General features: G+C 36.3%; 1 protein-coding gene across 6 annotated transcripts in view; it reads left to right on the top strand.

Moving 5' to 3' along the window:
* The window catches only part of PTPN4 (protein tyrosine phosphatase non-receptor type 4), a 229,265-nt gene that overhangs the window by 128,385 nt on the left and 78,737 nt on the right, over nucleotides 1-22,143 (top strand). For all 6 annotated transcript variants that reach the window (XM_002749530.7, XM_078327965.1, XM_017973535.4 and 3 more), the window contains 2 exons: nucleotides 711-798; nucleotides 16,023-16,111. In XM_002749530.7, coding sequence (XP_002749576.1) covers nucleotides 711-798; nucleotides 16,023-16,111 — 177 coding nt within the window. The remainder of the gene's footprint in view (nucleotides 1-710; nucleotides 799-16,022; nucleotides 16,112-22,143) is intronic.

A 22,143-nucleotide genomic window follows, 5' to 3' on the forward strand; every position in this document is an offset into this window, starting at 1 on the left:
TAAATATAAACAGATTTGACCTCATCCTTTTCAAATCAGACTCTACAGAATAGTTGTCTTAAACCATCTGTAATGAAAGATGAATTCTTCCCAACTGTCATTATTGTATTATTCATAATATATTTTGAAAATATAATAAAAATTAATTACTAGAAAAATAAAGTGGAGAAAGAAAACAAACACGTAAAAAATACAAGTCCTCTTTTTTTTTTTACTGTTAGATTTAACAGATATAAAATTACCCTGCCAGATTGCTATACAAGTCTCCAACACTCAGGTTCCATACTGTGAAATCAACTTCTGTCTGTGCATCACACTCTTAACAAGCACTGCCCTGGTGATTGACTTAGAATCTACAAGTTTTAGAGATACCCTGTGTGATTTAAATGCAGATACAGTGTATGAACCAAATTTTGAGAAATACTGCTTTTAAGTTATAGGCAAAAGTGAGGGCCTTTGTTATAGCCATTCATAGAAATAGCTAAGGGCTTTTAAAACTTGGTGTATTCTTGTATTTCTAGAAAATGAGAAAGTATTCTGGAAAATAATAATTAGGGTTACTGAAAATGTACCCTCCAAGTAAGTTAGAGGAGTAGTCCTGCAGGGTAATGCTCAGTTTTTTCAGATAAATAGCCTATTTCTATTTTAACCATATTTGATTGATTGATTGATTGATTGATCTAATTTTTAACTTAATGATGTCTTTATAGAGGCTTATCTCCTGCAGAAGCAGAATTTAGTTACCTAAACACAGCACGTACCTTAGAACTCTATGGAGTTGAATTCCACTATGCAAGGGTAAGTGAAGAAAACTTACTTAGATGTTGTTGAGTTAGGCTCTGTTCCTCAGTATAACATTTTTTAAGATTCTATAACAAATGGAATAAGTTATGATTGCTGCTGACACAGCTGCACTGAAAATTTCCTCTGAATTTAAGTATTTTCACAGTAACTTAAGATTCAATACCTGAATAAGAAGAACGGTTAAAGTAAATTCTTCATGTTATTGTTCTTTAAGGTAGTGTTTTATATGTAAAGATAATTTTTACAGACCATAAGATACAGTACCTCTAGAATATTTATTTTAAAATATAATGATTAAGCTTAGGAAAAGTGCCTTTTGTATCCTTTATAATAATGATCATTAAAGATGTTCTCACATCACTGAGGCCTATATTAGCGCACTTAGTTTGTTTTTATCATTTACTAGCACTATTACGAGTTTTTATTTATGAAGCACAACATGGAGCATATGAACATATTTTTATCTCCACCCAATCCCTCTATTGAAATGGAATTTATAGTCACTGGCTTCTTTGGTATCAAACTGTGTAACTTCTTTTCCCTTGTGTCAAACATTAAAGCCTTGGAAAACTGGTAACCTCCTGGTATAAGGATATTTGTGAGTGTTTATTCTGTGTTTGTGTGTTTCCTCATGTTTTTCTTGAGTTATTTATCAAAAGTACTTGGAGTACAGCTGTTGTCTTTAAGTGAAAAGTGGAATTATAATCATCAGTTGACTATAGTGTTTATCCTCTCTTGGGAATGAATAGTTGAGCCTAAAAAGGATGTCAGCCTGAAAGGGAATTCAGAGTCAGTATTTTTTTTTAGATAATATTTTAAATCATTTCAATATGCAGACACTCACAGGTATACAGATAGTTGTTTAAGTATTAAAAGTTCTACTTCATATAATGGTTTTATCCTTTAAGACCTTACCCTGACCATGTTCTGGGAGAGAACATTAGTTCTTATGTTTCACAAAGCTTATGTCAGTCTTTCCTTTAAAAGACCAGATGAGATGGTTTCCTCAGTTGATTTTATTTTGTAACTTTGCGTGTTACTTAAAAATCTTTTTGTCTGATTCCATTTAAAATGTGTCTCTTAAAAACTTTCTGCTTTCTTTTTTTCCCTTCAATTTTTATTTTAAGTTCAACTTTCTACTTTCTATAAAATATGCCCCTTTACTTTCCTTTCTCATTTAGGGCCTATATATTTTGAACATGGTTCTCCAAAATGTAATGTCCTGGTCAGTATTTGTGCAACTAGTTTTTTTTTTTTACTGTTATTATTGTAAAGTTTAAAACTGTTGGAACTTTAAATATGTGAATTATGGTTAAAATAAAAAGGAGTTGGGCATAATGTCTCATGCCTGTAATCCCAACACCTTGGGAAGCCGAGACAGGAGGATTGCTTGAGCCCAGGAGTTCAAGACCAGCCTGGGAAACATAGTGAGACCTCATCTCTACAAATTAAAAAAATTAACTGGGCATGGTGGTGCATACCTATAGTCCCAGATACCCAGGAGGCTGAGGCAGGAGAATCAGCTGAGCCCAGGAGTCTAAGGCTTTTGTAAGCTGTGATCGTGCCGCTGCACTCCAGCATGGGTGACAGAGCAAGATCCTATCCTTTCTTCTAGTATTTTTATAGTTTTGGGTATTACATTTAAGTCTTTAATTATCTTGAGTTGATTTTTGTATATGGTAAGAGATAGATGTCCAGTTTCTTTTTTTGTATGTGGCTATTCATTTTTCCCAGAACCATTTATTGAAGAGGATGCCCTTTCTTCACTGTAAGTTCTTGTTGACTTTGTTGAAGATCAGCTGGCTGTAAATATTTGGCTTTATTTCTGGGTTCTCTAGTCTGTCCTATTGGTCTGTGTGTATGTTTTTATATCTGTATCATGCTGCTTTGGTTTTGGTAGCCTTGTAATATATTTCATATCTGGTAACCTGATGCTTTGTTCTTTTTGCTCAGGATTGCTTTGGCTATTTGGACAATTTTTTGGTTCTCTATGAATTTTAGGATTTTTTTTTCTAATTCTGTGAAGAACAGTGTTGGTATTTTGACAGGGGTTACATTTGATCTGTACAGTGCTTTGGCAATATAGTTATTTTAACAATATTAGCTCTTTAGATCCAAGGACATGGATTTTTTTTCGTTTTTGTTTGTTTGTTTGTTTCATCTTGAATTTTTCATTAGTGTTTTGTAGTTTTCCTTGTAGGGATTTTTCACCCTCTTGGTTAAATTTATTCCTAGGTATTTTTTTTTTGTAGCTATTACAAATGGGATTGCCTTCTTGACTTCTTTCTCAGCTAGATCATTATTGATGTATAAAGTGCTGCTGGTTTTTATATGTTGATTTTTACTGAATTCATTTATGAAATCTAAGCAGTTTTGGTGGAGTCTTTAGGTTTTTTAAGATATAAGATCATAGCATCAGCAAAAAGAAGCAATTTGACTTCCTCTTTCCCAATTCGGATACCTTTTCATTCTTTCTCTTGCATGGGTGCTCTGGCTAGGACTTCCAGTACTATGTTGAATGAGTGTGAAAGTGGGCATCCTTGTCTCTTTCCAATTCTTAGGGGGAACAATTTCAACTTTTCTATTTTCAGTATGATGTTGATTTTGGGTTTGTCATATATGGCTTTTATTATTTTGAGGTATGTGCCTTCTGTGCCTCGTTTGTTGAGATGTTGAAATTTTTCAAACACTTTTACAATGTCTTTTGAGATAGTCATACGGTTTTTGTTCATTCTGTTCCTATGATTTATCATGTTTATTGATTTGTATGTATTGAACCATCCTTGCATTCCTGATATAATGTATTATAGCTGATTGTGCTGTTTTGTCTTTCTAATATGCTGTTGGATTTGGTTTGCTAGTATTTGGTTGAAGATGTTGGTGTCTGTGGTCTTCAGTGATATTTGCCCGTAGTTTTCTTTTTTCCAGTTTTTGCATCCTCGTCTGGTTTTAGTATCATACTAATACTCACCTTATGAAATGAGTTAGGAGAATTCTCTTCTCTTCATTTTTTTTTTACAAGTTTCAAGAATGTTTATTAATTTATTGTATGTTTGGTAAAATTCAGCTTTTAATTCATCTGGTCCTGGGCGTTTCTGTTTTGGAAGCCTTTCTTTACTGATTTCAATCGTACTACACATTATTGGTCTTTTCAGGTTTTCTGTTTCTTCTTGATTCAGTCTTGGTAGGTTATATGTTTCCAGAAATTTATTTTCTCTGGGTTTCCCAGTTTGTCAGCCTGTAGTTGTTCATAATAGTTTCTGATGATCTTTTCTATTGTAGTATCAGTTGCAGTGTCTCCTTTTTCATTTCTGATATTACTTATTTGGATATTCTGTCTTCTTGGTTAGTCTAGCTAACAGTTTATTAATGTTGTTTATCTTTTTGAAGAACCAACTTTTTGTTTCATTTATCTTTCACATTTTTTATGGTCACTATTTATTTCTGCTCTGATCTTTCTTAATTCTTTTCTACTAATTTTAGGTTTGCTTTGTTCTTGCCATTCCACGTTTTTGAGATGCATCGTTAGACTGTTAACTTACAATCTTTATGATTTTTTTTAAGCGTAGGTATTTATTGCTATAAAGTTCACTCTTATCAGTGCCTTTGAGGTATCCCATAGGTTTTGGTGTGTTGTATTTTCATTTTCATTTGTTTCAAGAAATTTTTTAATTTTCTTCTTAAGACCAAGTGGTCATTTAGAAGCATGTTTTTTAACTAATTTGTTAAAACTTGTTTTGTGGCCAAATATATGGCCTATCTTGGAAGATGTTCCATGTGCTTATGAAAAGAATGCATATTCTGCATCATTCAGTAGAATGTTCTGTGTCTGTCTGATACATTTGATCTAGTGTTCAGTTTATGTCCAATGTTTCTTTATTTTCTTCCTAGATAATTCTGTCTAATGCTGAGAGTGGTGTGTTGGTTCCCCCCATTATTATTGTTTTGAAGTCTATGTCTCTCTTTAGATCTAGTAATATTTGTTTTATGAATCTGGGTACTCCAGTGTTTGGTGCATATATATTTAGAATAGTTATATCCTCTTACTGAATCAACTTCTTTATCATTATATAAGGATTTTCTTCTTTTTTTTTTAATCTTGAAATAATTAAAATCTGTTTTATCTTATATAAGTCTGGGTACTTTTAACTTTTGGTTTCGTTTGTGTGGAATTTTTTTTTCATCCTTTTATTTTCAGTCTATTTGTGTTTTTAATGAAAAACTGAGTTTCTTGTAAGCAACGTATAGTTGAATTATGTATTTTAATCCATTCAACCATTCTGTATCTTTTAAGAGGAGAATTTAATCTATTTACATTCAGAGTTATTGATATGTGAAGTTTTGTTCTTTTCATATTGTTGTTTTCTGGTTGTTATATATATTCTGTGTTTCTTTCCTTTTCTCTTATAGTTTGTTTTGATGGGTTTCTGTAGTGATATTGTTTGAGTTTTTTCTCTTCCTCCTTTGTATTTCGTTACCCATTAAGTTTTATACTTTCATGTGTTTTCATGATGGTAAATGTCATCATTTCACCACCAGGTTTAGGAATCCCTTGAACATACCTTGCAGAGCTGATCTAGTGGTATAGAATTCCCACAGGATTTATTTGTCTGTGAATGACTTCATTTCCCCTTCATTTATTATTAATATTTTTTTTTATACAGAGTCTTGCTCCATTGCCAGGCACAAGGTTGTAGTGCAGTGGCACGATCTCGGCTCACTTCAGCCTCCACCTCCTGGGTTCAAGCAATTCTCCTGCTGCAGCCTCTCGAGTAGCTGGGACTGTAGGTGCACACCACCACGCCCAGCTAATTTTTATATTTTTAGTAGAGACAGGGTTTCACCGTGTTGGCCAGGATGGTCTCGATCTCTTGGCCTTGTGATCTGCCCACCTCAGCCTCCCAAAGTGCTGGGATTACAGGCATGAGCCACCGCGCCCAGCTTCCCCTTCATTTATAAGTGATAATTTTAATGGATATAGTATTCTTGAGTGGCAGGTTTTTTCTTTCAGCACTTTGACTATCTCATTCCATTATCTTCTGGCCTATAAAGTTTCTGCTGAGAAATTTACTGATAGTCTGCTGAGAAATTTACTTTTCTCCTGCTGTTTTTAAGATTTGCTCTTGAAGTCTGACTTTAGACAGTCTGAATATAATGGCCATGGAGAAGACCGCTTTACATCTGCCTGGAGATCATTGAGCTTCCTTTACCTGAATGTCTAAATCTCTTACTAAACATGGGAAGTTCTTAACTATTATTTTGTTAAGTAGGTTTTCTAATCCTTTCTGTTTCTTTGCCCTTGGGGATATGAATAATTTGTAAATTTGACCACTTGCCCCAAATTTCAGGAAGGCTTTGCTCATTTTTTTTTCCATCTCTTTATTTTTGTCTGACTGGATTATTCCAAAAGACCTGTCTTCAAGTTCCAAGATTCATTCTTTGGACTGATAATAGTCTGTTGTTGAAGTTTTTACATGTATTTTGAATTTTTTTTATTGAATTCTCCAGTTTTAGTTTTGTTTTTTTATTTTTACTTTTTTTTGAGATGGAGTCTCGCTCTATCACCCAGGCTGGAGTGGAGTGGTGTGATCTCAGCTCACTGCAAACTCTGCCTCTCAGGTTCAAGCGATTCTCCTGCCTCAGCCTCCCAAGTAGCTGAGATTACAGGCACATGCCACCACGCTAAGCTAATTTGTGTATTTTTAGTAGAGACAGCGTTTCCCCACATTGGACTGGCTAGTCTCAAACTCCTGACCTCAGGTGATTCACCTGCCTTGGCCTCCCAAAGTGCTAGGATTACAGGCATGTGCCAGTTTCAGAATTTTTATTAGGTTCTTTAAAAAAAACATCTCTTTGATAAATTTCTCTTTCGTATCCTGAATATTTCTGACTTCTTTGTATTGTTTTTCAGAATTCTGTTGTATCTCACTGAGTTTTAAAGTCAGTAATTTGGATTTTTAATTTCATGCTGGGATTTTGAATTTTTTGTTGTTGTTGTTTAAGATCTGTTCCTGGAGAATTATTGTATTCCTTTGGAAATACCATATTTTCTTGCGGTTTCATGTTCCCTGTGTGCTTACATTGATATCTACACGACTGAGTTGCTGCTTCTTACATTTGAATTTGCTTTTGTAGAGAGGATATATTGATGGTTTGGGTTGAGTAGGGTACATAGGCTTCAAATCTGGGTACATGAAGTAATATGGTCTCATTTATAGACATTGTAGATATAGCAGTGAGTAAAGTAGATAAAATTCAACCCCTCCAAAGCTTGCATTCTGGGGGGCAAGAAACAAAACTATAAATGAACAATTATGGGCATATCAGAGTATGTACTATTTATTTCCATTAAAGTTCAGTAACTGGTGAAATACCAATCTATATTGATAGAAGTCAGAATAGTAGTCAATTCTGGAGAAATGTTTATTAACTGCAAGGCCCATGAGGGAGCTTTCTGGGTTTTCCAAAATATTCTCTGTGTTGGTATGTTATGGCTATGTTGGAGTGTAAATAGGCTTGTTTGTGTGTATGTGTGTAAAATTTTGAATTTTACATTTAAGAATTGTGCATTTTACTGTATAGTACTTAAGTTCTTTAAAAAAAATTAAGTAGGTAATATGTCAGATATTAATAGAAGCTGTGAAGAAAAATTAAGCTGAGAAATGGGGTATCAGGTTAGGTTTCACTGAGAAGATAAACAGATCTGAAGGACCCATGCAAACATCTGGGAGGAGATTATTCTAAGCAGAGGAAAGAGCAATGAAATAGTGAATATAGCAGTTCAAATAATAGCTAAGAGTTTAGTATGGCTTGTGTAGTGTGAACAAGGAGATGGGTGAGTGTTAGGAGATGAGGTCAAAGCAGACAAGAGCTTCCTAAGTTTTGTTTTTTTTTTTGAGACAGGGTCTTGCTTTGTCAACCAGGCTGGAGTGCAGTAGTACAATCTTAGCCCACTGCAGCCTCAGTCTGTTGGGCTCAAGTGATCCTCCCACCTAGCCTTCCAAGTAGGTGGGACCACAGGTATGTGTCACCAAGCTGGCTGAATTTTTTTTTTTTTATTATTAAGTAGAGATGCAGTATTGCTATATTGTTCAGGCTGATCTCAAACTTCTAGCCTCAAGCAGTCCTACCTGCCTCAACCTCCCAAGGTGCTGAGATTACAAACATGAGCCACCACATCTTTATAAAACATTTTAAGGACTTCAGCTTTTAATTATAAACCAAACCATTAGAGAGTTTTTAGGCAATAAAAGACATGTTGTGGTTTACATTTTTAAAATATAACAATGGCTTTTGAGAGTATACTAGAAGATACTAAAGGAAGAGACCGTTACAGTGATCCAGGTGAAAGGTAGTGGTTCTTGTAGTAGTGGGGTAGTAAACAATAATCAGATTTTGAATATATTTTGAATATGGAAGTGACAGTTTTTACTGATGTACTGGTTATGGGGTGTGAGAGAATAAGGGTTTGGTAATTATTCCATAGCTTTTGGCCTGAACTTTTACTAAGTTGGGAAAGACCTGGGAGAAGCTGATTAGTAGGAGCATGAGTCAAGAATTTGTCTTGGGACATGTTAAATTTGAAGAGACGTAAATCCTACTGAAGGAGGGTCAGACCATTCAGTTTATGGACTTGGAGTTCAAAGGAAAAGTCTGGACTAGAAATACACTTGGAAATTGTTAGTTGATAGTTGGTATTTAAAATCATGAGATGAGAGCACTGAGGGAGTAAATTTGGTAGACAATGAAGAGAATAGATCCTCAAAGTTGGAACACTTCAATGTTTAGAATTTGAAGAGGTGAAGAAGAACCAGGAGAGGAGACCAAGAAGGAGCAGTCATTCAGAAAGGTGAGCCTTTCTATCAAAGACACAAATATATATCTCTGAAGCCAAGTAAATCAGGAACAGTGAGCTTTTTCAGATGATGCTATTAGGTCAGATAAAATGAGGACACAGAACTGGATTAGAAAAATGGAGGTCACTGGTGACTTCTCATGAGCAGTTTTGGAGTTGCATTGATGGCCAAAGAGTGATGAGAGAATACCAAGAAAAACTGAGAACAGTAATTTTGAGGGCTTTTGCTCTGCAGGATGCAGATAATACTAACAGGAAATACCTATATATCATTTACTACATGCCTGCCATCCTTCTTAGGGTTTTATATATATTAATCCCATTTAATCCTTATAACAGCCTTGTGAGGCAGAAGTATTATTATCTCCACTTTACAGATGAGGAAAATGAGACATGGAAAAGCTAAGTAACTTGACCATATCATCCCTATTTCTGTATTAAGAGCTAATTTATAGCTTCTCTCCAAAACCTCACTTTTAACCTGCATATATTTGAAGATTTTTTGACAGATCCATTAAAATAATCAAATAATTTACAAATGTAATTTCTTGGAACAGAGAAAGAACTATTTTGTCAGATTGGAGCTGTACATATGATTTTATCCACGTCCCCCTACTGTACTCAGATCACACAGTGGTTTTCCATAATTCTGATGTGTGCTTTCACTCATTGTGACATAACATTATTTTATTTTTTGTCAACCATCTTTCTATATCAAGCATCTTTATGAAAGCATCAGCAGATCACTAATTGTCTTCAGTTTTACTGAATAATTTGTTTGCATTCTCATACTCCATTACGCCTATGTAAAGCACACAAACATTTTTTCATCATTAATGAATGTATAAGCCTACTTAATGCCTTTATGTCTAACTACATTAAAAATATACGGACATGAAAATTTTAAAGAAATTACATATTGGAAAAGAACATACCGCTGGCTGGGCGTGGTGGCTCAAGCCAGTAATCCCAGCACTTTGGGAGGCTGAGGCGGGTGGATCACGAGGTCAAGATATCGAGACCATCCTGCTCAACATGGTGAAACCCTGTCTCTACTAAAAATACAAAAAATTAGCTGGGCATGGTGGCACGTGCCTGTAACCCAGCTACTCAGGAGGCTGAGGCAGGAGAATTGTCTGAACCCAGGAGGCGGAGGTTGCAGTGAGCCGAGATCACACCATTGCACTCCAGCCTGGGTAACAAGAGCAAAACTCCGTCTCAAAAAAAAACCAAAAAGAGCATACTGCTACAGGGTAGAAGAAAATAAATTCGGCATATATTACAGAAAAAGTTTTTAATATTCATGTTTTATAAAGAGTTCCCCGGCCAGGCGCGGTGGCTCACACCTGTAATCCCAGCACTTTGGGAGGCTGGGGTGGGTGGATCACAAGGTCAAGAGATCGAGACCATCCTAGTCAACATTGTGAAACCCCGTCTCTACTAAAAATACAAAAAATTAGCTACTCAGGAGGCTGAGTCAGGAGAATTGACTGAATCCAGGAGGCGGAGGTTGCGGTGAGCCGAGATCGCGCCATTGCACTCCAGCCTGGGTAACAAGAGTGAAACTCCGTCTCCAAAAAAAAAAAAGAGTTCCCCAAAGGAATAATTTTTTAAAAACTTTTAAATAGAAACATATGGCATAGAGATATGATAAACTTTTCACAGGAGAAATATAGGTGACTTAACATTGTACAATTGTTGTCACTAATAAAACAAGAAGATACTGATTTTATCAGATTAGCCAAAGCTCAAAGGATTAAAATTTTTGATAATGAGTATGGGAAAGTGGACACTAACACAGTGTTGAAATATAAATCTGTAAAAATCTTTTGTGGGGGCAAATATTAATATGATCTTTGATCACTTTCATTACTGAAACTCCATCCTTTAAAGTATTTATAGATGTGATAGAAAAACTTGTATAAACATAAAGATATAGGAGAATATGCACCAAAGTGTTAACAGTGGTTATGTCTGGGAATGAGGGAAAGAGGCAGGGAAGGTGAGGAGGGGAGTCTTTGACTTCATATTTGATATTTGAAATTGTTGTATATTGTTTTGAAATTGTTTTATAATTAAAAGTAATTAAGAAAATTACTTTAATGGCTGTCTCCACCACTTAAAATTACTGTTTTTATTCACATTATAACATTGAATGGGTTTGGGTTATTGTACTGTTAACATATGACAGTAGAGAGGTCAGAATATTTAAGTACCCTAGCTAATTAGTTTGTGTATAGAGTAGTAATCTCCAGAAGAAAGGAGGGGATGGCGTTCTGTACACCACAAGAGAAGGTGAAATGGACAACTGGGATATGTGCAGAAAATGTTAGAGCATCCATTTGTATTCAGCTTAAATATCATTTTTTTCTGGCTCTTTTTAAACATACTATGTAAAATAAAACACAAGTATATATATATACATATATATATCTATCTTACTGAATTATTGTAAGGCGAACATCCTTGTAACTACCACCCAGTTCAAGTAGTAGAATGTTGCCAGCTACTCTAGAAACCTTTTCCCAATAACAGCTCCTTCCTACATAGTATTTTTTTTCATGATTTTTATTACCTAAGTGTGCCTTCCTAGAAACTATAGCTTGGTCTTGCTGTTGTTTAGTGTATTTTATTTGACTCACAGTAACTAAGATCTCTTTTTAATCTACAGGTTGTTCCTTCTTCTCTTGTACTTAGAATGTACCTGTAAAGCACTGGACTATTTCACCTGTAGTTTCTTACAGTCTGGATTTTACTTGATCACGTATTTATAGTGTAATTCAACATGATTTGCTGTTCTCTGAATTTCCTGCAGATTGGCAGCTTGTTCTAGAGGCATGTTCAGATTCAAGATTGATCTCTGTTATGTTCTTTTTACAGGTGGTACATAATGCCTGGGTTTTGCTCTTATTCTATGCTAGCAGCCATTTATGCTGTATGCCTAGATCCATTAATTTATTGGAGGCTGCAAAACAGAGACATCTTAATATTTTTTGTTTTCATTTCTTTGCTGGAATAATTTTATAAGGGGTCATTTTCTTTCTTTTACTGTTCAGTTACCCAATGGTATAGTTCATATAGAAAAGGCGTGGATAAGAATATTTGATTCTTTCCTTTTATTTACATGGTTTTCAAGGTAATGAATATGAAGTGGCGGATTAGATATTACTGATAGGATTTAATACAGTAAAATTATTCTCCTTATTAAAGCTCAAATTAGCCCATCTTTGGTCACGAGGAGGAGTGTGTCTATTTTTGGCTCCTAAGCTTTTTTTTTTTTTTTTGGAACAGGGTCTCACTCTGTCGCCCAGGCTGGAGTACAGTGGTGCGATCTCAGCTCACTGCAACCTCTGCCTCCTGGGTACAAGTGATTCTCCCACCTCAGCCTCTTAAGTAGCTGGACTACAGGTGCACACCACCACACTCAACTAATTTTTATTTTATTTTATTTTATTTTGGTAGAGGCGGGGTTTCTCTGTGTTGGCAAGTCTGGTCTCAAACTCCTGACTTCAAGTGATTTGCCCATCTCAGCCTCCTAAAGTGCTGGGATTACAAACATGAGCCACTGCACCCAGCCTCTTAAGTCCTTTTAATCTCTGAGCCACTGCACCCAACTTCCTAAGTCCTTTTAAAATGACCTTACTCTAGTCTTTGATAGCTATCTAGGTTTTTTTCTTTTTTTTCTTTCTTTTCGAAGATGGCGTCTTGCTCTGTAGCCCACGCTAAAGCACAGTGGCACGATCTTGACTCACTGCACCCTCCACCTCCTGGGTCCCGGTTCAAGCAGTTCTTTTGCCTTAGCCTCCCAAGTATCTGGAATTACAGGCATGCACCACCATGCCCAGTTAATTTTTGTAATTTTAGTAGAGATGAGGTTTCACCATGTTGGCCAGGCTGGTCTTGACCTTGTGATCCGCCCGCCTCCGCCTCCCAAAGTGCTGGGATTACAGGCGTGTTTTTAAGATGTTTTGCCACAGACATGGAATTATCCACTTCTCAAGAAGCCCCTTTAATGGGAAATGATATTTCAGAAATCTCAGTGTGGGTACTAAGGATGCTTATTCCTACTGGGTTGGTCATTGTTTGTAGGCTTTTTAAGCATATAGAGTTGGGATCTATCTATACTAGTTTCTATATATCTATATGGAGATACACAGAATATTTTGGTTCTTAGGGCTCAAGGAATTCTAGAATTCACATATCCTATAATTACTTACTTGCTTTATCCTATCCTATATTGAAAATAGTGTTTATAATTACCATGTCAGTTATTACTAGAGCAATTAAAATTTTTAACTTTTAAAATTTGTTTCTCCCTTTTCCTTTCTTTTTTTGTAGTTGCCATGAATTTACATTGTCAGATCATATAGTCACTGCATATTATAAATTCTCCCCTTGAATTGTCATTTAATCTTAGTTCCAAAGGTAACTACATAGTTAAAGCTTGTCACAAATCTTTATAATCTGATTTTATATCAAACATTCTCCAGTAATATGACTGCCTAAGTGTAAGCATGAAAGTACCATCAGAAATCAAATAACTTATTTGACAAGTAAGCTCTTTGAAGGAATGTGAAATGATGTAATGGTTCATTGATGTTCCAAGTGTGATCCACAGACTGTTGCTGTTCTGTAAACTGTAGTTGCTCCATGAAGAGACACATACAGCAATTAAGTGTAAGATTTAGCTACTTTTATAGCAGTCTGACATAAAGCATGTTAGTGTATTTTTCAAAAGCATCAGCAGCTAACCGATTGGAAACTTGAAGCAACAAAAACAACAAAACATAACTGATCCTTTACCACATGCAATTTGAAAGACACTGTTATGCACAATCTTAGCTGTTATCTGTACAATAATTAGGTCTTTCAGATAAGTGGTTTGAGAAACAGATAAATATGAGAGAAACATGTAGATGTGGGCTAATAAAGTTTTTACAGAGAAAATGGGTATAATCTAGACTTTGGTTTGGTTTGGCTTGATTTGGCAGGGAGATATGAAGAAGGCAGGAGAACAGTATTAACATGGAATTGTGGGCACACAAAACAATCATAAAAATGGCCTGGCAAGAGTAGAAGATTTTTTACTAGTTAGAGAGGGAAGATTAAATGGGGATGGTTCTATCAAGGCCTTGGATGCCAAGCTAAACAGCTAAGACATTTTCATACAGACAATAATAGGGAGCAGTTCATTCCTCAGAAGAACACAAGGTACTTTTTTCTTTTCCTAGGAACTCAATAAATAGCTCTACTCTTTTTTACTTGGGTTCTAGTGAGTAATTTATTTATTAAATTTATAGTACAATAGTAAATAATAAGTAATATGAAGAAAAGCAAAGTAAGATACTTTGAATTAAGATGATCAAAGTGTATTTTTCTAGACATTGGAATTAATAACATTTGTGTCCATGAAGGCTGTAATACTTCTCTTGTTTTATCTTACCCATGTCTAGGAATGCCTTGGGAACTGCCACTTTAGTCTAGATATCTGTAATTTAAAACTTGAGTTCCTGCATATTTTTGAACATGTTATTTTTTTAACTTGTTTTTCTTCTAACATTGTATCTTGATTGGCTTATCTGTTTATTGGGTTTGGTATACCTCTCTAATGGTATTGGCTTTTCACAAATACTTATCACCAAGTATTTGTTTATGTACTCTCTTTTGTATTTGTGATTTCTTGGTTGCGAATGCTATTTCTCTTTACTGTAGTCTGCCTTACCTGATGGTTAAGATGGGAAGGAATATGTATGAAGCCAGCTACAGTTTGCCTGTAGTTTGCCTCTTTCAGTTTGGGGCTTTCTATCCTTTCTGAGGATTACCCCTAATTCTAAATTTTGGACCTACTGTCCACAATAGCTGTTTTAGACAGGCTTCCCACTTTTATTTCCTCTAGTTGAATCCAGTTGGAGTGGGATTGTGGGATTGTTAGGAGCTAATTACCACAGCTACTCCCTACCTGATTATCCTGACGGTAATTTGCAGGCCCCTCTCAATTCTTCTGTCTATCATATCTGAACATACCTGAAAATTTCGTTTCTGTTTTTAACTCCACATAGAGTAGTTTCTTTCCTACATAGTTTGGGCTGTGGTTTTATGAACTTTTTCCCTGTCAGTAAATCTAGTCTTACCACTTTATGTCTTTAAGGATTTCTCAAGATGTCTGGTCCACTGATAACACGTTCATATGTTATAGATTGTTTTTTAAGTGTTACAGATTCTTTTGCTTTTTGTATATCTTCGCTAATGTTTCATGAAGTTGGAAGCAGATAGGCTAGTAGGAGTATGTATTTACCCTTCCATCATTTAGGCTCAGTCTCACATCTTGATCCAAACTTCTAATTGATGTCCTTTAAAACATGATTTTTAACACTCTGATAATAGTGTACTGAAATAATGTTGATTATTGCTAGTCAAAAAAAAGCAGCCATGCAAATTAATATACACTGTTGCATTTAACCAATTATGCATTATCTTACCTAACAGCTTAATAAGATCTTATTTCATTAGATGTTATTTATACTGTAAAGTATTTGTTCTAAGGAGACAATAATAAAATTTAGTTTACATTTCACTAGTAAGTTCTATCTTCTGATTAAATGAATGGTATTTGGTAAAAGCATGCCTTCTATATTAGATTACTTGTAGAATCTTTTAAATAAGCAAAATGGTTTCAAGGTAGATTAGCATCTAAGAAATGTATTTTTGTTCTACCCATTCTCTCATTAATGTAGGTTAGCTATTCAAATTGGGTAATTTACTATGAAAACACTTATTCTTCAGTGCACAGTTCAAATTTTGTTCTCTGGAGTCTTCCAAGCTCTCTAAGAATTGTTCTCTATTGTATACTCTCATGATGTTTCTAAGGTATTGTGTTAGTTATTAGATTTCTTACTATGTTTTAAATATCGCTTTATTGGGCTCCCCTTCATCAAACCCTGAACTCCTCCATGTTTTATTCATGTTTGTACTGTTAGCATCACATCTACTTAGTAAATGGATTGTAATAGTTTTAGGAATGGTAAAATGAATACTAAGTCATCATTCTACCACAGGAAAAGGTCTCTGATTTCTAGATTCTAGGTTCCTACTCCAAAGAGTCAGTTCTAGTCATGAATTGTGGGAAGTCCTTTGCTTTAGATAATGTATTTCAATAACACATTTCAGTTTGGTTTAAAATTTGTTATTTATTTTTATGTGGTAACAACTACCATTTGGGTTTCTAATCAGTATGCAATTCTTTGTAACTTATGAAAATGCCATGTTTAGTTTAAAAAATAAAAATGATATATATTTTTAAAATATATCTCTAACAAAGACCATTAATTTAGATTTATCATGTTTTTATTCATTTTTTTTGAAGGATCAGAGTAACAATGAAATTATGATTGGAGTGATGTCAGGAGGAATTCTGATTTATAAGAACAGGGTACGAATGAATACATTTCCATGGTAAGAACATCCATTGATACTTCTATGTTTACCACTGTATTACCAAATATAATAATTTATATTAAAAACAGTGGCTGTTGAACTATTTTAATGTTGTCATTTTACTTGTGAGATAAACTTTGTACTTTATCCCACTTAGAATCTACTGGAAGACATCAAAATAATTTATTTCAAAATTATTAAAAATTATTGCTTATGAATTTTTCTTTTATGGAATTTTTGAAAGATGATCAGAGCTTTCCAGTCTTTTTAACAGAGATTTGCCCCCAGGGCAAACTGTTTTACTAGCATCTAACCATTCATTGTGGGTTTTATCAGAGTCTGACCAAAGTGGGAGAATGAGAATACCCAGTTTAGACCCCTCCTGCTTTCTTATCTCACCTAAAGATGGATTGACCAAAGAAGCACTGAAGATCACAGCCAAGAGACACAGACCACTAAACCACTAAGACCTAATTATAGGATGAAAGAATGATTCCTCCCTATCCCACACCTTACTGCTATGTCAACTTGGCTCATTAATAATAACAGGGAATCACAACTAAAATAACTGTAAGGCTTAGATTATTTAGGAGTCCCTTAGGCAAATCCAAAGACAACAGGGATGTGAAAAAGATATCAGAGAAAATTATAACTTCTGGCACTTACAGTTTGTTTACACAAACATTAAACATAGCCTCATGCCTTGCCAGGTAAGCATAATCCTTCACACCAAAGGCATATTTACTTCTTTCTTTTACCCAGTGTATCATATCCAGCATCTAGCAAAAAATTACAAGACATGTCAAAAGGTAGTAAACACAATTTGAAGAAACAAAGCAAGGGTGAGAAACAGTCCCAGATATGGAAGAATTTTGGAAGTATTATACCAGAAATTTAAAATAACTATAATTAATATACTAAGGGAAAATATATGGAAAAAGTATATAACATACAAGAACAGGTGGAAATGTAAGCACAGAGATGGAAACCTTTTGAGAAAGAAAGAAATAGGAATGCTAGAAATCAAAAGCATTGGCAACAGAAACAAAGAATGCCTTTGGTCTTATCAGTAGATTATACACGAGAAAAAAATGAGTGAACTTAAAGATAAGTCAATAGAAACTTCAAAAACTGAAAAGTGAAGGGAAAAAGGAATGAAAGAACAATATTTAAGACATATAATGGGAATAAAGAGAGAAAAGAACAGAAGAAATATCTGAAAAACTAGCTGCTGATAGTTTTCCAAAATTCCTGACAGCCATCGAATCACAGAATCAGAAAGTTCAGAGAACACCTAGCAGGTCAAATAACCAAAAAATCCACACCTGTACATAAGATAGTCATGCTGCAGATAATCAGAAAATCTTTTAAAAAGGAAAACATAGGCCGGGTGCAGTGGCTCACGCCTGCAATTCCAGCACTTTGGGAGGCTAGGGTGGGCACATCACGAGGTCAAAAGATTGAGACCATCCTGGCCAACATGGTGAAACCTCATCTCTACTAAAAATACAAAAATTAGCTGGGTGTGGTGGCATGCCCCTACATTCCCAGCTACTCGGGAGGCTGAGGCAGGAGAATCGCTTGAACCCAGGAGGCAGAGGTTGCAGTGAGTGGAGATGCACCACTGTGCTCCAGCCTGGTGACAGAGCAAGACTCTTGTCTCAAAAAAACGGGGGGGGGGGGGGTATAAAAAGCACATTTAGCACAGAGAAACAAGGATTAAAAAAATACGTTATATTTCTCTTCAGAAACCACATAAGCAAGAAGACACTAGAGTGAAATATTTTGGTTATTAAGGTGTTGAAAGAAAAAACCCACCAACCTAGAAGTATGTAGCAAAGTTATCCTTCAGAAGTGAAAGAGAAATAAAGACTTACACACACAAACAGAAACTGATGGAATTTGTTGCCAATAGACCTGCCTTGTTCACAGAAAGGGAAAATAATATAAGGGAGGAATCTGGATCTACAGAAAGAAAAGCAGCAAGGGGACTTTAAGGTAACTGACCAGAGTCACAGAGGCACTTTTATCCTCCATAAAGAAGGACCAAATCAGCATATAGGTAAACACAATGAATAGGAAATTTAAAAGAGAACAGAAGAATTTAGCAAGGAAGTGACAGGGAACCTCTGAGACACAGGAGAGGGAAGCAAAGTAGCCAGCCTAGCCAGGATCACCTGAGAGCCAGGAGGAATGGCCCATTGCAAGGAAAAGGTAAGGGAGAGATCCTCAATAGTTCACATTTGCACCAAAGATTACTGCAGTCCTACTTACGAGAGAGCCCCTTGGCTCTCACGGGCCTTGAGACTAGGAAAGGGAGCTCCCTGAAGTCCACACCATGGTATTGTTTCAGAGAGGGAGTTTGCACTCCCTCTACACACCTTCTGAGATCCAGACAGTTGCAATACAGCGCCATTTTCAGAGCTCAGCCCCCATCAGAATACATCCTGCAGTGAGGCCCAGTAGCCCCTGCCTTTCCACATCTCTCAGACCCCACTGACAGCCCCCCATGTCCAAACAGAGAACTGCGAAGTTGCAACACTAATTGCACCCAGGGTCCAGCTAGGTCCTTGACTATCTCATGCAGTGTCCTTCACCCTGTGGAATGGGCAGTGCAATGTGCCAGGGGTGCTGTCACCGTCATAAAGGGAGATGAAGTATATGCTTACCACAGCCTTGGAGTTGCCTGTACAGGAACATTATCATTGACAGCAACTCACATCCTCCAGCAGCAAGACCACTGTACAGCTGCATGTGCCTTCAGGGGGCCTAAGGACTGGTCTACCTGAGCACACCTTCCAAGGACGTGAACATTTACATGCCCTGCCCACCATCACCATTGATAACATCCAGGGCCTGAAGACAGGACAATTCCAGCTGCTGGCACCTATATATGTCATTCAGGAACCTAGAGATTGACCTATCCCACTTAAAACAGTGAGGGCCCTCACACGACATCCAAGGGCCTGAGGCTAGATATGCCTCACCCTTAGCCACCACGTCCCAGTGCACTTGGGATCTGGGCATTGGCTCGCCATACCTGCAGCTACTAGCACACACACACACCTTTCAGGGACTCAATAATGGACCTACCTTGCCTGCCATTGGCATCTATGGCACTTGCCAGGGGCCCAGGGACTAGCCTCAACCACCCTACCTCTACCACTACTGTCCCCACATGCACAGCTCAGGACCACAAGGGATAGCCCACCTATCCTACTGATAGCACACATACCACCTGGACACCCAAAAACTGGCATGCCCAGCCTGCAGTCACCACAAGTGGTGCCCACAAACCAGTCTTCCTGGCATTTCCATCCCCAGTACAGCTTTTCTACAGCCTGAGCTACTGAGGAACTCACAGACAACTCTGACACTGATTAGAGCCAAATAAATTATGTGAAGACTATGCTGCTGCACCCACCAGGAACCAAAGCCAGAGCATGCTATCCAGCCAACACTATAGGTACATCACAAGAAAAAGTTTGTTCCTATGGTAGCCAATTCATAAAATTGGAAGAAGCACCTGTTAAACCAGATGTGCAGATGTTAGGGATAGAAGAAATGATAAAATGAAATGCCTGAAAAATAATGATATTAAAGAAATGCAATGAGAGAAAACTGCTTCACAGTACAAAGATGTCAAGAAAGCAATAATCTGAATCAGAAATTCAGCCAAGACATATTTTTTAAAAAGCCAACAAATCTTGGAACTGGGTTCAGAGAATGAAATAAAAAGTACAATAGAAGGCATCAACAATAGACTAGATTAAGTGGTAAAAATAATTTCTGAACTTGAAGACAGGTCTTTGGAAATAACCTAGTCATTTTTTAAAAAAATGAAAAAGCCTGAATGACAGAACACTGTAAAGCAACCAAATACTTTAATTTTTGAAAAATTCAGAAGAGTCAGGAAAAAGTATTAAAAAAAAAACCTATTTAAGAAAATACTAGCTGAAAGCTTCCCAACTCTTGTAAGTAGTAGAGACATGAAGATACCAGAAGCTCAAAGAACCTCACAGATATTCAACCCAAAAAAGTCTCCTTCAAGGCACTTTATAGTCAAATAAAAGAAGTCTAAAAAGAACATGAGGAAAGCATCAAGTCATGTATCAGGGAATCCTCATTAGACCACTGGCAGATTCCTAATCAGAAACCTTACCGGCCAGGAGCAAATATGGTGACATATTCAAAGTGCAGATAAACCAATAAAAATGCTTACTGAGGATATGTCACCCAGCAAATCTGTCCTTCAAAAATAAGGAAATTCATCACCACTATATGGATCCTAGGGAGTCCTGCATCTGGAAGTGAAAGAATACTGTGTACCATCATGAAAACACATGAAAAATTTTCATGTATTGTATAACATTTTATGTTTTTATGAAATTAAAAAGTTTTTTAATTTATAAAAGTATAAAATTCCCCAATAGAGCAGATATATTTAGAGGAGATGAGAAAAAGAAAGGAGTCAAAGGTTATTACTCCAAAAAAAAAAAAGAACACCAAATAATCAAGGGAAGCAATAAGAAAGGATGAAATAAATAAAGGATGTACAAAACAATCAGAAAATAATTAGCAAAATGACAAGAATAAAAACTTAACAACATTGAATTTTTATGGCTTAAATTGCAATTAAAACTTAGACACTGGCTGAATGGATGTAAAAAATCAAGACCCAGCCCGGCACAGTGGCTCACACCTGTAATCCCAGCACTGTGGGAGGCCGAGGCAGGCGGATCATCTGAAGTCAGGAATTCAAGACCAGCCTGGCCAAAGTGGTCAAGCCCATCTCTGCTAAAAATACAAAAGTTAGCTGGGCATGGTGGTGGACACCTATAATCCCAGCTACGTGGGAGGCTGAGGCGGAGGTTGCAGTGAGTTGAGATTGCATCATTGCATTCCAGCCTGGGCAACAGGAGCAAAACTCTGTCTCAAAAAAAATTCAAGACCCAATTCTATGCTACCTACAAGAAACTCACTTCACCTGTAAAAGCACAATAGACTAAATGTAAAGGGAAGGGAAAATGCCTTGTAAATTTACATTTACCAAAATCATACAGTAGCAGTTATTTTAGACAAAATATTAAAAAGCATAAAAAGAGACAAGGTCAATATCAAATGATAAAGGGATCAATTCAGCAAAAGGATATAACAATTGTAAATATGTACCTAATGCTTAAGCACTCAGATATATGAAGTTAATATTATTAAAGATAAAGAGACAGACAGTAGTTGGAGACTTCAACACCCCACGTTCACCATTAGACAGATCATCTAGACAGAAAACAACCATTGGACTTAGTCTACACTAATAAACATGTAAAGAATATTTAATCCAGCAGCTGCAGAATATGCATTCTTCATCTCAGCACATGGAACATTCTTGAGGATAGACCATATGTTAGGCCACAAAACAAGTCTCAACAAAATTTTAAATAGCAATTATATCCAATATCTTCTCAGACTATAATGTAATAAAACTAAAAATCAATAACAGGGGACTTTGGAGGCTGGGCGCGGTGGCTCAAGCCTGTAATCCCAGCACTTTGGGAGGCCGAGGCGGGTGGATCACGAGGTCAGGAGATCGAGACCATCCTGGTCAACTTGGTGAAACCCCGTCTCTACTAAAAGATATACAAAAAATTAGCTGGGCATGGTGGCACGTGCCGGTAATCCCAGCTACTCAGGAGGCTGAGGCAGGAGAATTGCCTGAACCCAGGAGGCGGAGGTTGCTGTGAGCCGAGATCGCGCCATTGCACTCCAGCCTGGGTAGCAAGCACGAAACTCCGTCTCAAAAAAAAAAAAAAAAATCAGTAACAGGGGACTTTGGAAACTGCAAATACATGGAAATTAAACAAAACTCTCCTGAATGACCATTGGGTCATTGAAGAAATTAAGACAAATCAAAAAATTTCTTTGAACAATTGAAAACAGTAACATAACATAACATTACTAGAACCTATTAAATACAACAATAGCATTGCTAAGAAGGCTGTTTATAGCAATAAATGCCTACATAAAAAAAGTAGAAAGAGTCCAAATAAACA

Source organism: Callithrix jacchus, chromosome 6 (genome assembly GCF_049354715.1).
Source record: "Callithrix jacchus isolate 240 chromosome 6, calJac240_pri, whole genome shotgun sequence".
Classification (NCBI taxonomy): domain Eukaryota; kingdom Metazoa; phylum Chordata; class Mammalia; order Primates; family Cebidae; genus Callithrix; species Callithrix jacchus.